The sequence below is a fragment of the Corvus cornix genome, chromosome 5, assembly GCF_000738735.6.
Source record: "Corvus cornix cornix isolate S_Up_H32 chromosome 5, ASM73873v5, whole genome shotgun sequence".
NCBI classification, from domain to species: domain Eukaryota; kingdom Metazoa; phylum Chordata; class Aves; order Passeriformes; family Corvidae; genus Corvus; species Corvus cornix.
This window is the reverse complement of record NC_046335.1, coordinates 57,815,370-57,832,129: the sequence shown is the minus strand read 5'-3', so window position 1 is coordinate 57,832,129 and position 16,760 is coordinate 57,815,370. Positions and strand designations below refer to the sequence as shown.

The following is a 16,760-nucleotide window of genomic DNA, read 5'->3' as shown; positions in this document are numbered from 1 at the left end:
TATTTTTTCCAGTTTCAAGAATCTGATTTGCACATTGAATTGAAATCTGGCAGAGTTTTTCCAGGTCCATTTGTTTTAAAGCATTTTAGAGAAGTTTGCTGCAGCAAAGTCTGGCGAGGTTTCTATATGTGTCAGCCTGCTTCTGGAGAGGGTTTGGGAAAAGAACAAGAGTACATAGGGATTGTCAGTGTTACTCCTTAGGATGAAACCTTGTGAGATGTAATTTAAGGCCGTTTGCATGGCAGGGCTGGAACAGTGTGTGACAGGCTCCCAGAGCTAATCAAAGGGAAAACTTCCAGAACAAGATCAAATCTTATTTCGTGTTACCATGTCAGTGGTTCCTCAGCTGCAGCAAAAAATATGTCAGAATGAACACGGCAAGGTCATGGAGAGAACAAAGAGTGCAGGGGAAAAGACACTGGTGCTTTAAAGAGGTCTCCGTTGTGTAACAATATTGAGGGAGCCGCTCAAACTTTTTGTGCCAAAAATCCAGGTCCAATTAAATCTGGATTCCCGTCCCTGTTTCAGTCAAAATGTAATTACTGCTAGAGAATCAGTGTAGTGACAGGACAAGGACTAGATCTGAGGAAGAAATTCCTCCCTGTGAGGGTGATGAGGCCCTGGCACAGGCTGCCCAGAGAAGCTGTGGCTGCCCCATCCCTGGAAGTGTTCCAGGCCAGGCTGGAGGGGACTTGGAGCAACCTGGGCTAGTGGACGGTGTCCCTTCCACTAGGAGAAGGTTGGAACAGGATGATCTTGAAGGCCCCTTCCAACCTAAACTATTCCAGGATTCTGTGATGTTTAAAAAAAAATACTCCATGTGAGCAGGATGGGCTCCCTCTCCGCCCTTCAAAAGCACAGGCAGTAGAACTCAGAGTCCTTAGTGCTGTGGGAGTGCCAGAACTGCTGACTGTAAGGAGATCCTGCTTGCTTTCTTCTTTCTGAGCAGGAATTCTTGGTACTGGATGTATTTTCTGTCTTTTAAAGACTTACTTAACAAGACCATGGCTCAGTGAGCACATGCCTGTTTGGGGTTTAGCACCTTGCTCTGTGCAGTGCTTGGAGGAAATGGGAGAATATTAAATCCCATGGAATTCAGTTTTTCCTTCACTCTGGAAATACCGTAGCCTCACTGAGAAATGGAAAAGCTTTGTCTTGGCCCCTCTCCTCTTGGTGACTACACTGTTCTGTGTAAGACACTGATGCCCAAGTCCTGGCTCTTGGATTGCTTCGGGGAATTCAAACATGGCTTGGCACCAGCTGTGGGATTGTGCCCTGTGTTCAGCCTGACCCCGGGGACATGTCATCACGAGTACATCCCATGAGACTAATCACAGCAAAGATGTAGCAAGGCATTTATTGCAGGGATAAAAACCCAGAACAACATATTAGAGAAAGGGATTACTTGGGAAATGTTTTTATGGATTTTCCTTTTTAACTTGGCAGAATTAGAAGGGTCACGGAGAGGGATGAATTCCTAAACTCTTGATGAAGTGTTTTCATCAGATGGAGATGAAGCAGGGTTTTTTATTCTTTCTAAAACTGGTAGAAGTGCATGAGTGACAATAGTTCACAGTGTGTGATACAAGGAAACTGCTCAGAGAAATCTGTGAATGGGCAAGGTTCAAAGAAAATGTAAACTAAACAAAATGGTCTTGTATTAATAGGATATTACATAGCCTGTACAGAAATACCTGCTGTATTTTTAGTTGTTAGTCATACACACTGACATCATTTGTGTGTCTGCCACTCATGAGAGAAGAGCCATGGCTGCTGTAAAAATAAATCTGATATCTTTATTTGTACCATAACTGCCCTAATCTTCTGTTTTCACATAAATGAGGGAGAGCTAGTTTGATTCCTCACTGAAACACTTCTAATATATTTTGTTTCTTTCTTCCTTCTGTATCTAAAAGTTCATAGCAATAAATCTGCCACAATCCAAATGCACACAAACATGTATAAAATATATGTAAAATGAATTTCAGTCTGTTTTTGTGTTCCTAAATGGAATTCTAGTGCTGGAAATTAAGTGGTCTCTTTGACAGCAAAACTCAGAGAATGCAATGCTCCAAAGTTCTTTGTGGGCAAAGAATCAACAGTTTTCCTGGCCATGAAGATAAAGACATAGATGAGGTTTTTGGGAAGGTAACAGGTCTGAATTCCAGGTGCAGACAGGCTCTGGTCACTTGGAAACTAAACAATCAGAATTGTTTTCAGAATCTGGGTTATATTAAAACATACCTAAAATGCACATGAGCTATCCTTCACTGACCTAGAAAGAAAAAAAGAAAACCCTGATTCAAACGCTTTGAGAGCTTTTGAAGTCTCACCCTGCTCACAGCTTTGTTTTTCATGGTCTCCCCAGATCCTTTTTTATTCCAGGCTGGCCCCACCATCTCTCTCAGCCTTTTCTAGTGCCCAGTGTCTGGAAAAATGGGGAGTTATTTCAGTATCTCAAATATGCTCCAACAGACTTTTCCATGAGCCTTCCGAGATGCCTCTGGTGCAGGCACAGTGTGCACATCAGAGAAAGGTTGTGGTAAACCCAAATGTAGCTCTCAGCTCCATTCCTCAGGGTCAGAGGAACAGGACTAACTCAGTAGCAGCAACTCAAGCATCTGTTCTGGGCAGGAAGTCAGTAGTTCTGTGCATCAGAAATACTGACCCTTGTGACTCTGCTTTTATTTCAGCGTGGTCTCAGCCAGCAGGGCAATCCAAATATATCACTAACATTTTCATTTCTTGTGAAATCCACTTGTAAGTCACTTTGAAAAAGAAAGATTATTAAACCCCTGCTGTGCTCGAAGATATTGCCAACAGACAGTGCTTGTGGGCAGGAGGAAAGTTGGTCTCCTGGGCTTTTGCACTTGTTAGATTAGTAAACAAAATACTGGGAAGGGAAGAGCCTCAGGAAGGCTGTTTTGTTTCTTCAAGAGCATTTTGTACCTTGTGTGGGTAAGTGGGGCAGCAGAATTTAACCTAAGAGGTTTGCAAGGCTCTGTTGAGCTGCTCTCTCACATGAAGGATGAAATGAATGCGAAATGGAATATTAATCTTACCCAGGTTCACTGGTCTGTTTTCCTCCTTTCTGTCTCCTGACTTGATGGGTTTGATTTCACTTCTTAACATGATAAATTATGGCTCATCAGAGGTCCTGTCCCAATTAATTCCTTCAAGCTCCTTGTGCCTGAAGAGCAGGACAGAGTGGTGCTATCAAAATGTCCTAACAAAGGCCCAGCCTTGCACCCGCTCCAGCAGGAGAGTTCCCTTTGCTGTCAGAGGCTGTGGGAAGGGATCAGGATGTAAAAGCATCCACAAATCCCCACTGCCATCGTGGTTGGCTACTTTAACACAGCCTTTGAGTAGTCAGCAACTGGCCTGGAATATTCAGGGCACAGGGAGCACCAGGAGTTGGAGAGGAGCTGTGAGTGCACCAGTGTGGTACAACACAGCACTACAGGTTGGCTTGGGGCCTCTTCTCCATTAATTCTCCCCGAATTCCCCCAATTTCAAATTTGGGCATCACTGTGGAGAAGAGCAAACTTGACTCTGTCTGCACCTTCCTCAACTGAGCTGGGGATCAGCGGGTGGATTTTTACAATGTTTGATTTCTGATGAAAACTCAAATCAGTGCAGATTTATTTCTCACGCTGTTTGCCTGTCTCCCTCACTTTCTCAAAACTATTTCATAGACACCTAAACAACAGGGAAAAGGTGATCTTCATAGAAACTTTATGGCAAAGATGAAAAAGGGGAAAAAGCTCCCACAGAGGGCCAAATGTTGAACAGCACAGCTCACTCAGTTCTATTTCAACAGAGCCGTATTTCCTCAGATTTAGAGGATTACGTGCAGCTTATTGTATTTGTAGGCTTGACGTAGAGAGTGGTTGCTCTGTTAGTAGCCCCAGTCATGTTCTCACCCCAAGGTTCTTTTCCTGAAGTGCTTGTTCGCACTGTCTCTTTCCTGAGAAAGCAGAGGTGAGGAAAGGTGAGGAGCTGTTTTAAGTCAGGATCTCTGCGTTATCTCCCTAATTTGGTGAGCTCCCATAGCCCAAGCTGGGAAAGAACTGCTGGATTTCCTTCTCCACCACAAGAAATGTCTGCAGGGCCCCAGTCCAGGGTGACTGCTCGGGTCAATCAGCCAGAGCCATTAACTGTGGACACTCGAGGCTTCCCTTCCAGGCTGTTGGTGGAGTGCACAGGAACATTTCCTGGGTGGCAGCTGGGGTGTGGTCACTGGTGTGCGTGCTGGAATCCTCCCTGTGCCTGGCAGCAGGGTGAGGGGCACTGGTTTCCTCCCCACTCCTGCTGCAGTGACCTCAGGTTCTGTCAGGCTCTCTTGATGACGTCTTTGGGAGCCAGAAGCAGCCTGCCCATAAGGCAGAACAGCCAGATCCTGCTCAGCATTCCTCACAGGGAGGGAGGGATTGCTGTCAGGAGCCAGGAGGGGCAGAGAAAGAAGCAGTCAGAAAAATCTCTCTCTCCAGCAGAGAGCAAGATTAAGTTGTAACTCACGCTGACCTTCATTTATGTTGTGTGTAAAGTTTGTTTTCATCAAAGAATCATGGAATCATAGGATGTTTTTAGGGTTGGGATGGACCTTAAGGATCAGCCAGTCCCAGTCCCTGGCTTTGAACGCATCCAGGGATGAGACACCACAGCCCCCAATAAGTGTTCCTGCATAGATTGTCTGTCATTTGGAAGCTCTCCTGCCAAAGACCAATAATTCTGAAAATTTCCATCAGACAACAAACATTTCAGCAATGGAAAAGCCTTAATTATAATGTTAATTATTTCTGAGAGAAAGAAGTTAGGTTTCTACCAATTAGACATTAAAAATCTACTGTATTTCAAAGAAGAAAATCTAGAAGATTTTTACCTTGGGACACAAACCCAGAGGTCTTACATCAGCACAGGCTGGTTCAGCTGTTAGATTGTTTTTTTCCATGGATTACCAACTTTATACTTTACTGTCATTCTGTTGATTTTTCTTCTTTTCTGCTGGTTGCAGAAATGTTCTTTTTTTCCCCAGAACATGGTCTCTGGTTCCCAAGCCATATGATTATTTATTTTCCCAATAAAGAAGAATGCAGTTTATCCAAGCACTAAGAATTGATTTAGATATTACGAAGGCATTTTAAGTACATCCTGTAACAGATGTAAAGACATTGGCCTGAATTTGGCTTTAAATTTCCTTGACTTTTTTGCAAATATGGCTGCCTGGAATAATTCACTCCTGGGCATTTCAATATCACAAGGAATTTAGAAATAGCAGTCACCATAATTTGTTGGGAAAAAATACTTTCATTTCTTGTTGAGGCATGGAGGGAGCTGTAATGCGGAACGATGCAAATTCTATGTTCTTTTGATTTAAATGATTTTCGTGGTATATTGAGTAATTAATCTGTCTGAGATTACTATGCTTTATTTATATCAGTGACAATATACACACTGCCAATAGACCTACATTTGCAGGAGACAAAGCATTCTATGCTCTAGTCTAAAATTTTAGGTATAATACTTTAAAGGCATTAAAATGCGAGCTCCTGATTGGCACCAGCCTGTCCATGTTTTCCTGTTATCCTGTTGCTTGGTGCTTGTCCAATTTTGCTTTGCAGTTTTGTTCATATAATTGGACACAACTCTTCTTTCAAACCACACTTCTGTTGTGAAAAGATGTCCCAGGATTCCTGATGTTGCAAGGACCTTTATTTCACTCTTACAACATCAGCTTCTTTTTTGTAATTCAGGCTGCGTGTGAAGAGCCTCTGACCTGCTCTTGCCATAGCAACCACACCTTTTGTTTTTTGCCAAAAGGAAAGGGAAAACCACTGGAAATTAGAAAGCCTTATTATTAACTTGGGGAAAGTTATCCTTTGATTTCCCATTGTTTTATCCTCCAGCAGGGAAAAGGTTGATTAGAAAATCTCTTGCTGGTAACAAATTACCTGTTACAATGAGTCTCTTAAACACTTTTGGGAGAGGACAGATAGAAACTAAGGCCTCATTCTAAAGAAAAGCATTCATGGGTACAATAGATAAATGACATTTTTCTATTTATCCTTTAAGATCCCCACATTGGGGTGAGTGAAGTGTTGCCAGTTTTGTGGATCTGTGGATTATTATGGCCTTGGCTCTTGCTGCAGGATTTCCTATTAATGACACCATTAATGGAGGTGGATGGAGATCATGTCAAGGTTTTAGGGGATGCAGAACCATCTGGATCTCAACTTCTACGTTGGAATATGAGCTTGTCCCCCATCTCCCCAACAATTTGTCTGTCTCTGCACATCAGCTGAACCCAGGGCTCTCCCTCACTTGCCTCTTGTGCCACCTTTGTGCCTCTTGCAGCTCCAGCAGGCTTTTCCTTCTTTTCCTGGCCCCCAGCATGATGCTTTTGTGGGAATGCTGAAGCCTGCCTGCATTCCAGCAGACTCATTTCACCCTTCCACTTCTTTTCCATGGATGTTATGTCTTCAGGCAGGACTACATGTGTTTTTCCTTTGCTCTGGCTATTAGAGATGGCTGACACTCAATAATTCATGTAATAATGGGCTACAGTGGGTCTGGTTCTGCTCTGCAGGACTCCCTTTTCGCCCTGCGCTCACAGACAGACTTCCAAGGCAAATTTCTTTTCCCAAAAGTGTTGACTCGCATCAGCTGCGACTGCCACAAACACAAGAAATCACTCCATGAGTTTGAAATACCCAACTTCCTCCTTGCAGTGCCTCTCTCTTCCTTGAGCTGGAAATATCCGTGCAATTTGGAGCGTCAAAACAGCGGATCTGACAGATTAATAAAACACCAAATTAGGGAAGTCTGTCTCAATCTCTAAGTAGTTTTTGTTCTCAGCATCTTGCCAGTTTGTGGAGTGAAATCAGGACTGAGATTCAGTGCTGAAAACTCCCCTCAAATAAAAAAAAGCAGCTAAGTACTGGCAATAGGAATCTTTCACTGTCTCACATTGGGAAATTTCTTTTGGCTGGAGTCCTATACTCTCTCTTATAACTGAAGTTAAACTAGTGTACAGCAGGATTCTACAATAATCCTAATATATATATATATATATATATATATAGGTTATTAAGTTTTCCCTGTTCCTTATCTCATATCTAAGAAATACATTCTTGTGTGAGCAGAGGTTACATTGTTAAAAATGTGTTGGAAGCTGCTGAATTCCCTGTTTATATTGGATGGATGATCAGGGAATGTTTTATGTAACACTGAATTATCAGATGGACAGTGTGTGTTAGTTAATGTACACAGGCTTTAAACATTTTCAACAACACCTGGAATATAGCAACACATTTTTCCATTAATTATGCCCCATGTTTATATTTTTAAAAAAAAGACATGCTAACATTATTTTATTCAGCTCAATTTTCACTGTAGAGCTGTTGGTGTCATCCAAGGTCAGTGTCCTCCCCCAGTCTCCCATAACTCCCTGAGTTTATAGGAGTTACAGGTTATAGGTTTCCTCATACATGTCAGAAAGGTGCTTGATAAATTGTGTGTTTGGGGCCCATCCAGGTGTAGGATTTTTCCTTAATGGATGTTTCCTGGGACTTAATATGTGCTTCTTACTGGCAGGGGTGTGTAAATGTGCAGTTCATGGAATCTGTCTCTTGGAATATACTGCACTAAAAGGCTTAAAATGGACATATTTATAAACACTTGGCTGTCAAATGTCTCTGTTAATAGATGGCCACGCTCTGTAAGTGATACCACAAATAGCTTAGGGTTGCATTAATTAAAAACCTGGTAAACATTTACTTTCAGATGCAGTTTTGCAGATCCTGGTGTCTCAAACCAGACTTTATTCATATTACCAAGATGTAAGATTTTTTTTTACTATTTTTTTGGGCTGCAATCGATTTGATTTTCATCCTGCTCTGTGATAGTGCAAATCAAGTTCAGCTTCAGTGCCCCTGAGTCACAGCAGCTCCACTGATCCCGAGTTCAATTGCAGCCAGGCAGGGACCAGGGTTTTAAAGCCTGGCAAGGTTTTAACAGCGCCAAAATTGCTGGTGTTGGAGACCATCAAAGCAGCTCTGAGCAGCTCTGAGCATGTTAATGTCCCTCCTGCTCTGAAATACCCTGCAGAGACAGTATCCCGGGCCTTGGAATCCCTCAGCAGAGAGATGGATTTGGACTAATCAGCCTCGATTTTCAGCAGGGGCAGATGGGGCTGAGCTGGCGCTCAGCGGATGGAGCTGGGCTGATTTGGGAAGCTCAGGCCCCCCCCCCCCCAGCAGTGTGTTTGGTACAGGTGTGCTCTGAGCACCTGTGCTGTGTGTCTGAGCCACATTCCCAATCAGCCTGGTTTTATTGATAATATCACCTTTGTGTCATTATTAATGCACAGTATCTTTCTAACGGTACACTTGTAGTCTTCTAATATACAGTAAACATACAGTGCTTTGTAGGGACTTCTATAATACTAATTTAAACACCAGAGCGAGTGTTTAGGATCCTTCCATCACCATAATTCACCTCCAGTTGCTTACTAATAAAGTTGTTGCTCTGCCGGCTTTTGTCACAATCCTTGCTGAGTCCTAGAATTAATATCAAGATAATTAGAACTGCCAGATAAAAGCCTTTTCTCTTATTGGCAAATCACTCTCCTCCATATTGTCATTTTCTTCTGTTGAGAAAAAAAATCATTGAAATGTTTCAAAAGGCGTCTCCATTGTGTATCTCACCTATGGGAGGTTCAAGTGTTTGCTGTGTATTCAAACCCTTAAATCATATTACTCAACCTGCATTGCAAATCCCTGGAGCTACCCACTAAGTCAAATAACATGTTTCCCTAGGAGGCAGGAAAAGCAGGAGATATCAAAATATGTGTTATTAAAATCCATTTCAGTGTGGGTGCAGTTTTACAATGGGTTCAGCACTTCATTTGAGCAGACAAGACAGTGGGTTTTGGGTTGTGGTATTACCATGTATTTATCCTTGATTAAACCAGCAGTGCGAACACTAAAAATGGAAACAAATGTGTGAGGGCCAAGGAAACTTGTGGTAAAAAAAGATTTGGGGAGAGGTTACAAAGACTGAGCAGGGAGGGTCTTGTTTAAAGCTTACTCTGTGCTCATTTTGGGGGTACCAGCATTTGAGTTACTGCACAATGTTTGCTTTTTTTCAGTTGTTACTGAATGTGTAATGCAGTAGTTTTGTATGTCTGTGAGAAGGCAAAGGGTAACGCTGCCTGTGTCTCCCTGTTTAGTTCTGAGCATCGGAGAAGGCGGATTCTGGGAAGGCAGCACCCGGGGACACATTGGCTGGTTTCCTGCAGAGTGCGTGGAAGAAGTTCAGTGCAAACCAAATGAAAGCAAACCAGGTAATCACATTGAGCTCCTGTTGAACCCTAATGTGACAAATGCCACGTGTCTGTCCCAACAGAGACATCAGGGCCTTTGTGCACTGCTAGAAATGGCAGAATTGGATAAAGCTGAGCTGCTGAATTAAAAAATACAGGTGGGTTTATTGGTTGGATTTTACTGTCCAAGCAAACAGACTTTCTCATGAGGAACTATGCTGGGAGGTACCAAAGCTTTTACAGAGAGCTGCATGCAGACATTTTGTATAGGATTATGTTGTGATTTATTTTCTTAAAGTGTGGGAGAATGTCTAATGAGACAATTAAATAAGGGAAGAAAAACTGGCCAGTCACCTCCCAAGGTGAGGGAGTCATACAATGCATTTAGCTCTTGTTCACAGCCCTGTTGACCTTTTCCTGAGTGTTAGAGGGGGCATCCTTTAGTGGGATGTCCCATATCCACCCTTACTGATGACAGAGGAAGTGGAATCCTCCTTTATCAGATGTGTATTGCCACAAGTGACTTTAGGCAAGGAGCCTTTACAGTCCTGATATAACAAAAGAAAAAGAAATCTACATTAAAGCAGGCTATTTTAAGAATTACCTACCTTCTCATCATTTCTCTGCTTTTAAGAATTAAGATGTGAGGACATCCTCTCTAATTAAAAGCTCATTATAAATGAACTCTGAGAATATAATTAATGTTCTCCAGGAGTGTATCCAGTTTTAAATCAGCTATTGATGTGTTTTTAGATCTCTGTTGTATTGATTAAGAACTTCTGGCATTGCACAGATGATACACTAAAATTTATGCATTGTATCATTCATTCACAGATGTTTTTCTTTTATGCATGTCATTATAAAGTGCAAGGTATACTTTTCTTCTTTGTCCTGTGTGGAGAGGTTGTGTTTCCTTTTCTATTTCCCTTTTGAGAGGGGAAAAGAGGGGGAGGCAAAGCCAGATCTAATGTTTGGAGAGAATGGATCCAGGCTCTGAGAATAGAGGGAGAAGTTATATAGCTCTTCAAAGGGCTGGAGAACAAGTCAGAGTTTAGAGATGGAGGTGTATCAAACAAGAGGAAGATTGAGGCTGGAATTGCCCAGTGTGGGAACAGCAGCTCTGCATTAAATCTGAGCTGCCTCCAAATCTGAAGAAAATTCTGAGGAGGGCATTACATAAAGTTCTAAGATAAGAAAGAAGTTTTGCACCTTTGTAGTGATTTTGAAGAGAAAGTAACCAAACTTGTTTGTCACAAATCCTTGAAGACTTCCTTGAGAATTACTTCAGGAGGTAAATTCAGTATGCGACAGGATTGCCTTAATAGACGATGATTGTTTTTTGAGCAAGGATTTCTTTGATCGTTCAAAGGAACACAAAAATTCCAAAAAGAATTGCCACAAGAGTAACAAAAGGATTACCAAAGCTGGAAGCAATAAAAGAATATAAACAGAAGCATGTTACAAATTTGCTGACATGAAATTATGAAAACTTCTGCCATGTGTCTGGCAAAGCACCAGACCATTTACTGTAATTTATAGCTCTTGCTGCTTTCCCATTGTTTTCCTGTTTGCTTATGGTACAGTGGGAATAATAATGTTAACATAGCTTAAGGCTTTAAATATGCCATTCTTCTACTCTAAAAAGGATGAAAATGTAATTAAATAGGAACAAAAGGGACACATTTTCTCTGGCAGTGAACTTGTGCACTCCCATATTTTGCTGGGCTGTCTCAAAAAATGTCCCGCGCCCAGAATGCGGTTCAGTGCTTCTGTGTGTAATGTGATAGAGGTTGGAGCTGGGAGGGAAATGAAATATGTGGAATGCACAGTATGTGCCATATTATTATTGAAATATGGCATGGAGTGAAAGCAGCTGATCACGGAATTGCTCTGTGCATTCCCTCTGCATAGGAAACAATGGGAATGAAAGGGGAAAGCTTTATAAGCAAAAATCAGCCAGTATTCCCTCTGAGTACAAATGCAGAAGTAATTTAGAAAAATGTGTTAGGCATGGTGAAATGATTAGAAATTAAATTAGGTCTGCTGGGATTGCTGAAAGAACATCAGCTGAGAAACATCACAAACTTGTGCCACTTGCAAGAATTTGCATCGTGGTCTTTGCAAAGCAGCAGAACTTCTTATGATAATGATTTAGAAAGTAGATCATTTCAATGTGGAGGAAATGAAGCTCAGACTCAGCCTTTTCCACACCAGCACCACAGCAACAGTTCTTTCCCCTCAATGAGATTTAGGAACATTTCTTCCAGCAGCTTCCCTTTGCTATTAAGTTTGAACAATTGTGTTTAATAGAGGCTTGTCATTTGCACGCCATGAGTGAAGGATAGAGGAATAGTTCTTGGAAAAAACAAACCCCAATTAAACACTCCAGGCCCAGTAAAACTGCTGGGCAGGTGTTTCATGGCATGCTGATGTATAATCTCCCTTCCAAGGAAAGTTCAATTTTTAGGGAACTTTATTGCCATCCCAGCTGTTCTCTGGAAGTGGGCAGGATGGAACAGCACCTGGTTCCTGTGCTCTCTTCAAAGATGCCATGCCAACTTGGCAGGTTCTGTTTTCCAAAAAAAAATCATATTGACTGGCATTAATTCTACCTCCCTTCTTTAATCCTTCATTAATTGAGACTTGTAGGAATTGCTCCATTATTTTGCTCGGGTTGATGCCAGGCCTATGGGCTCTTAATTATCCAGGTTGTCTCATTTGTCCTTTAATAGCACCGGCACAGGACCTGCTGCTCTCCAGTCTAAAGAAGTTCCCTTGACATTTTGAGATCCAATGGAAAAAGAACAACAACAAAGAAAATCATTATTGTGGCTTGCTAAAGCCTTTTGCCTGCTTCTAAAAAAAAATTCTTGCAAACAAAACCTTTGTGCTACCTCGTTTTAAAAAGTGTAGCCTTTGTAGCGAGTTTTTAACATTCTCCAGAATTACTCTGAGAGTGGAAGTATTCCCTCAGATGAGGCTGGCACATCATCTTGCCTTTTCCCTGCTCAAACACAGAATACAAATGTCACATATTTACTCTTTCCACACTGACAGTTTTCTTGTGTTATTCAGTAATTCCATTCTGAAATGTCTTTGTATTCCAAATTATGTTAAAATAGAATTTTTTTTTTTTGCTAAAATATTCTGGGTAAGTTGAAAAAAAGTTTCTCCTCTTTAAATTGAGATGTTTCTGTTTGCTTTTCTTCCATCATAAGATATTACTTGAACTTGAGGGACTTAGTACAAAAATGCTTTCTGTTACACGTGTGATTTTATGCTCCACATCCTTCCAAATTCAGAGCTATCTGATTGCCCAAAACTGAGGTGAAGTGTTCATTTTCAGGCTGGAAGTTCTCTTTAACTACACTCCAACTTTATCATTTATTATTCCTCCCTCCCTAATGTGCCTGGAGAACGCCTAGATTTTACAAATGATACTGAAATGAAGGCAGACTCAGCGTGTCTGAGAGATTCTTGCTGTCTTTCAACTCTTGGCTTCCTCAGTGCACCTCTCCTTGAGTTCCAGCCTCATTTTTAATATTGTCATGGGATGAGTTTTCATTCCATAGCCTCCTTCCTTCGTGTCTTTTTCTATCCTGTGGCCTTGGGATCTACCTTATTAGTAGCTGTTGGAGTGCTGGGAGCTTTTTCAGACCAGATCTGGTGCTGCCTTGTGGCTGCAGTGACCATTAGCAGTTGTCAAGAGCTCTCTTTTCCCGGACAGAATCCGATTTGTGCAGCCCGGGCTGTCGCGGCCCCGGGGGCTGCGGCACGCCCGGGAGGCAGCGCTCGCCGGGCACATTCCTGGCCGCACGCTGCCGATGGAGCTGTGCCCGTGCTGACCTCTAGTGTCACTGGTGCTGCCAGCAGCCTCTGCCAGGCCTCCGAACTGGCATTTCCCGTCCCAAATGTCACAGAGGCACGGAGTATTTGGGTCGGGAAAGACCTCAGGGACCACCGAGTCCAGCCTTTGATTGATCACCACCCTGTCAGCCAGACCGAGTGCCACGTCCAGTCCTTTCCTGAGCACAGTGGCTGTGCTTTTGTTTGCTGTCCCTTATTCCTGAGTTTCCAGCAGCTTGGAAATGTAGTGACAGATTATCCAGGAATAGCAGAGTTCCCTTGCAATTTCTTTTTTACCTGTGTAGGCATACACAGGTGTTACAAGCAGAAACTGCAGCAATTCTTATCCAACGTTCCCTCCCGATCCCAGAAGTTACCAAACAAGTCCAAGCTGTGTTAATAAAACACATCCTTTTGCTGTTTCTGAAGCGCAGAATTCTCTGTTTTCCACATTCCTAGTGTTCACCGCCCTGTGCATTCAGTAAAACCAGATTTGTTCCTCATTTCCACCACCCCTTTTTATAATCAGCACAACACCTTCCCAGGCAATCGAGCCAGCCAGGCTGCTAGAAAATGGATTTGCCTTCCTGCAAGAAGGAAAGGTGCTTTACTGTGGATTGAGGAGCTGACATCTGTACTGGCCTTCCAGAAGGACAGGAGTCTCGGTTTCCTGAATTTTCTGTCTGGACATAGTAGATATCCATATGTAAAACTGGTGCCTAATCCCATATAATTGATTCTGTGATTCCGTGTTAAACAGCAGTGGAGGGGGAAACAACCAGAAAACAAAAAACCTTTTCATCCAGCCTTAATGACCCACCTTTTGTAAATTATGACCCAGATTAGCAAAATCCTTTTTAACATGTTATTCCTGATTTTTTATGACCAGTTCTGGCTGATTTTTAACTAGAAAGGCAACTGAAGAATAGGTAGAACTATTGTGGTGATTATTAGAACTCTGAAAAATTCTGTGCGCAAATAACTTTGGAAGCCACTAGAAGGAGGAGGGTTTCAATGAGAGAGAAGAGATTCTGTCTCACCAAAAGAGCACCTCAAGGGTTTTGATAATAAATTTTGATAAGTTCTCCTTCCACACGATTTCACCTTGAGTAGAAGGTACCTGTGTATCTGGGACAGAATTATTGTGCAACTTAAACTGTTCGGCGTGGGCAGCAGCAGTTGAGGACAAAACATTGCTGCAGCTGGAAGGACTAAATGGAGAAAGTATAAAAGAAATTTATGTATGTGAGGGAAAGATATTTTTGTAGGGAAAGTTAATCACAAACATTGTCATGGCAATAGTGTAAGGAGCTAAGAAGTTCCTTACTTGGAAACTTTTCTGACCCAACAGTGCAGGCTGGACTCAATATGGCCAAGAGAATATAAACCCAAATTAAAATCAAATTAAAAGGGCAAGGTTGCCTCACACGTAGCTGGAAAAGTGTGCCATGATGCAGATACGAAGTCAGCCTTTTCAAATGTGTTGAGAGCTCGAGAGATTACTATTCTACCTTCATAATATTACATCTTTGTAATCCCAGTCAGGGTCCTGAAGGTGGGATCCCATTGAAACCCTGGTACCCAGAGCCCACACTGACAGGTCAGACACTGTTCAGTCAGTCCCCCTCCCTTGAAGGATGTTGTCCAAAGCTCTGACCTCTGAAATACTCTTTCCTGCCTTGCTTCAGTGTTTTGCACAACCTGGCTCATGGGATTGTGAACAGTTTCTTTTTCTGAGGAGTGATTTTCTGCCACATAATGCTTCCCATGGACAAGTCTGTCATTAAAAAGAATGGGAATGGATGACAAAACTCAACACAGTGATCATCCACAAAGATATTCTGTGTTGGATTTATGCTTTAGAAAGATCAGGAATATGCCATATACCATATTCTTGCTTAAACTGCATTCTCTTCCATCAATCAGTGGGAAAACTCTACTGGAACAAAAAAAAAAAAAAAATCAATGCAAAGAACTAGATGTGAGGTGCTCTCAAGCCAGCCCACAAAGCCCAGCTGACACAGGAGCTCGGTGCAGTAATAGTCAACCAATTCTGACAACTCTCTGTAGCTGAGGATGTAAATCAACCCCACTTTTTTGTCTCAAGTGATGGAAATTCAAAGAACGAACCTCAGCAAGTTTCTGCACTTTAGCTTTGCTGAGTGAGGCGTTTGTGTTCCCAGTAATGATAAACAGCAGTTTGGGAAAAGGCTCTGAAATGAATCATCACTCAATAATAATGGGAATTGGGAGGCAGAGGTAACTGGAGAGCTGTTCTTATCTGCAGGCTGGCTGTGGGAGGGAGTCATCTGCTTCCCACACAACCTGCAGAGTGTCCTCTCTGGCCAAAGGTGCCTTGAAAGGCCTTTCCTTCTTTCAGTCTTGATCTTCTGAGCAAGATACGATAGAGATTTCTTGCTCTAGTGGGAGTATTTGTTAGGAATCCTTGGGAAGACTGACTGCCAACCCTTTTCTCAAATAATGGTACGGGTCTGGTTTGAAGGAAGAGTAAAATGAAGGACTCCATGAGAATAATTTCATAATTTGTCCAGGTTCTGAGGACAGCATAAAGCCAAAACATCAAAAACTTATTCAAATTAACGACAAAAAAAAGGCAAGCCTGTGTCTGTAGGGAACGTAAGCCTGTCTGCATGCTTATCTCTGAATAGGTAATTTTTAATTCATAATATTTTACTGTCTGGGCTGCTCAGCTGACATGTTCTTCATCCCTCTCACTCCCATTTCCATGCTTGCTAAGAGCCACTTAGGAATAACTCTAATCAGCTGGAAAGGAGCAGCACAACTCTCCAAAGCATTGAAACGGGCTAAAAATAAATTGCACAGCAATATAAAATGAGAGTTACGTGGTAGGAAACTCAACGTTTCCAGTGCATCTGGGATTGCTGCTGTGTGAAATCGGACATGCAGGTGTGGAGTTTTTCCTCTTCTGATTCTTTCTGCGTATTTTTTTCCCTCAAAAAATCATCTGTCACACCACAGAGGATCAAAGAAGTGCAAACTCTGAGGGGTGTCTCAAGAAAGGAGCTACCATGATGGTTTATTCCTTTTACTTCCAGTGATGCGTTCCCATTTTCTGTTCCAAATCACAGCCCATGGAATATTTTCAAGTCTGAGAGCAGATAGAGACATCAGAGATGTCTACTGTTACAAATTGCTGCAGAAGCACTGAGAAGTTAAAGTTATGAAGTGAATGATTTATGAAGTGATAGAGCCTCCTGAGGAATTTAAGCCCAATTATTGGTTTAGGAGAGAATGCTTCAGCTTGTGGCAGAATTTGAGCAGCCCTGTTCTGCAATGTGCTAAAAACCTAGGAGTAATACCTAATTTTTTGATTCCCAGTTGTCCTTGTGGAAACTACACATAGAACATGGTTTTTTCAACCCATAAAAATCTGTCTCAAGCTACTAGAATTTTAACAAATCCGGCAGATCTTAACAACTGTTAGTAGACAAAAATCTGTAGCTTTCACCTCCTGGAACTCTGGAGCATTTCAAATTTCATAAAGAATATATCTTTTAATGCTAACATCTCTATACTAATCATTTTGGTTTGGTTTCTTTTAATTAGAGAT

General features: G+C 42.0%; 1 protein-coding gene across 10 annotated transcripts in view; it reads left to right on the top strand.

Annotated features, from left to right (window-relative positions):
- The window catches only part of SHANK2 (SH3 and multiple ankyrin repeat domains 2), a 279,065-nt gene that overhangs the window by 108,055 nt on the left and 154,250 nt on the right, over positions 1 to 16,760 (top strand). For all 10 annotated transcript variants that reach the window (XM_039551944.1, XM_039551945.1, XM_039551951.1 and 7 more), the window contains one exon: positions 9,230 to 9,343. In XM_039551944.1, the coding sequence (XP_039407878.1) occupies positions 9,230 to 9,343 (114 nt within the window). The remainder of the gene's footprint in view (positions 1 to 9,229; positions 9,344 to 16,760) is intronic.